This window comes from Caenorhabditis briggsae (genome assembly GCF_000004555.2).
Source record: "Caenorhabditis briggsae complete genome, chrII, whole genome shotgun sequence".
In the NCBI taxonomy this organism is placed as follows: domain Eukaryota; kingdom Metazoa; phylum Nematoda; class Chromadorea; order Rhabditida; family Rhabditidae; genus Caenorhabditis; species Caenorhabditis briggsae.
Genome location: NC_013486.2, coordinates 13,315,253 through 13,316,925, shown reverse-complemented (window position 1 = coordinate 13,316,925; position 1,673 = coordinate 13,315,253). Strand labels below are relative to the sequence as shown.

General features: G+C 40.6%; 1 protein-coding gene across 1 annotated transcript in view; it reads right to left on the bottom strand.

Moving 5' to 3' along the window:
* Positions 1-1,673, bottom strand: part of CBG17768 — a gene marked incomplete at both ends in the record, with an annotated part of 14,391 nt that overhangs the window by 7,090 nt on the left and 5,628 nt on the right. The window contains 2 exons of the mRNA XM_045242888.1: positions 462-598; positions 657-1,121. Of these exons, the coding sequence (XP_045096297.1) occupies positions 462-598; positions 657-1,121 (602 nt within the window). The remainder of the gene's footprint in view (positions 1-461; positions 599-656; positions 1,122-1,673) is intronic.

Here is a 1,673-nt window from a genome sequence, read left to right as displayed (position 1 = left end):
AAATCACTCATGCTCTTGATGGTCCAGGCAGAAATATCTGCATTTTTCTCGAGAACAAAGTCAGCGGATCTGAATGCCTTCTCAGATCTTGGCTGACGGAAAATGACAGAGACTTCGATGTTGGATCCAACAAATTTGGCGGACCGGAATGAGATACGAGTGTCTTTCAAGTCGCGGAGAAGAGCTACAGCATCGAGATTGGTCTCGCTTGGAATACGATAGATTTTGATGTTCAATAGATGTTTTGAAGTAGGGCTACCCGCGAACGCTGAGCGTCCGTAACGGATTGTTCGCGAATCACCTGTGAATATTATCTACATTTTATCAGTTAAGAGATTTTTGATATCTCTCATAGGAGCCGAGATAATTGAGCTCAAATTGTCCATACAAGATGAGCTTCTATCAGTACGGTAACAATTTACACACACTAAAAATGCTCAAAATCCGATTTTCCAACTCACCAACGTGCTTGTAAACCACCTTCAAGTTATCGATAACAATTTGATTGCTTATCACAGCCTTCAATCCTTCAAAGTCCTTCACTTCAGGAAGTCCGCAGAATTTACGCCAAACGGTGTATGGTGGCACTCCGTGGTCTCTGAAATGGATTTTAGAATTATGAGAAGATTATAGTTCCTCTATTGTTTCTCACTAACCTTCCTCTTTGAATATTGATTGATCCCAGATCCGAATTTCCAAAGATCCTTTCAGTAACAGCTGGCGTCAATCTCTGAGGCATTTTGGCTGGAAGCGTCATCAATCCACGAATCAATGGATCGATTCCATTATTCAGAATATGTGTCGATTTGAACATTCCATCGTTGAAAGGAATACCTCCGATATGTTGGAATTTCTCGTTGAGGAATGGATAGAACTCTTGAATCATTCCATGACCGAATCGGAATGCACAAGAAGTGAACTCGTTGGCAACTGATGGATCGGTATTTGGATCGTATCCTGGATAAGCGCCGATTCGTTCCTCGAACGCTACTCCGAGAACTTTTGGAAGGTATTCGGTGAAAGTGATACGCTGAATCATGGCTCCAACGATTTTACGGGATTCGTGGAAGACGCGTTCCTGGTCCCAGTGGGGGTTGACTCGTTGAAGGGTGGCGGCGATTCTGAAACTCGGAATTTGGGAAATCAGATTTTACAAATGCAGACCTGCTAAACATTTCCTAATTTTACCTATTTTTCTTTAAAAATTCTTATTTGAAAAAATCAGAATCTAAACAACTCAGAAAGTTGAAATTCCAGAATTCACAAAATTGAAAATGTTGAAAACAATTTTTTGGAAATTGAAAATCTGAAAATCTTAGAGTCTCAGAGTTTAGGAATTTCGAAATTTCAGAAATTCAGAATCTGAAAATTTTTAAACCCCGTCAATTTTTTACAGAATTTCAGAGTTTTAGATTTTTAGAGTTTCTGAATTTCTGAATCTGAAATTCACTATTTCGGAATTTCAGAATTTCGGAAGGTATAATTCAAATATAGCCCCCCACTTTAATATGACCCCCCCCCCCCACCTTATAAACAACTATAGTAGAGCTCCCCCCCCCCCCCCACCAGTACAAAAATGGGTGGGGGGCTCTACTGAGGTGTGGGGGGCTGAAGTTGAATTGGTTGATTAAAGTATGACCTCCCACCAGTACAAAGTGGGGGCCTATACTTGA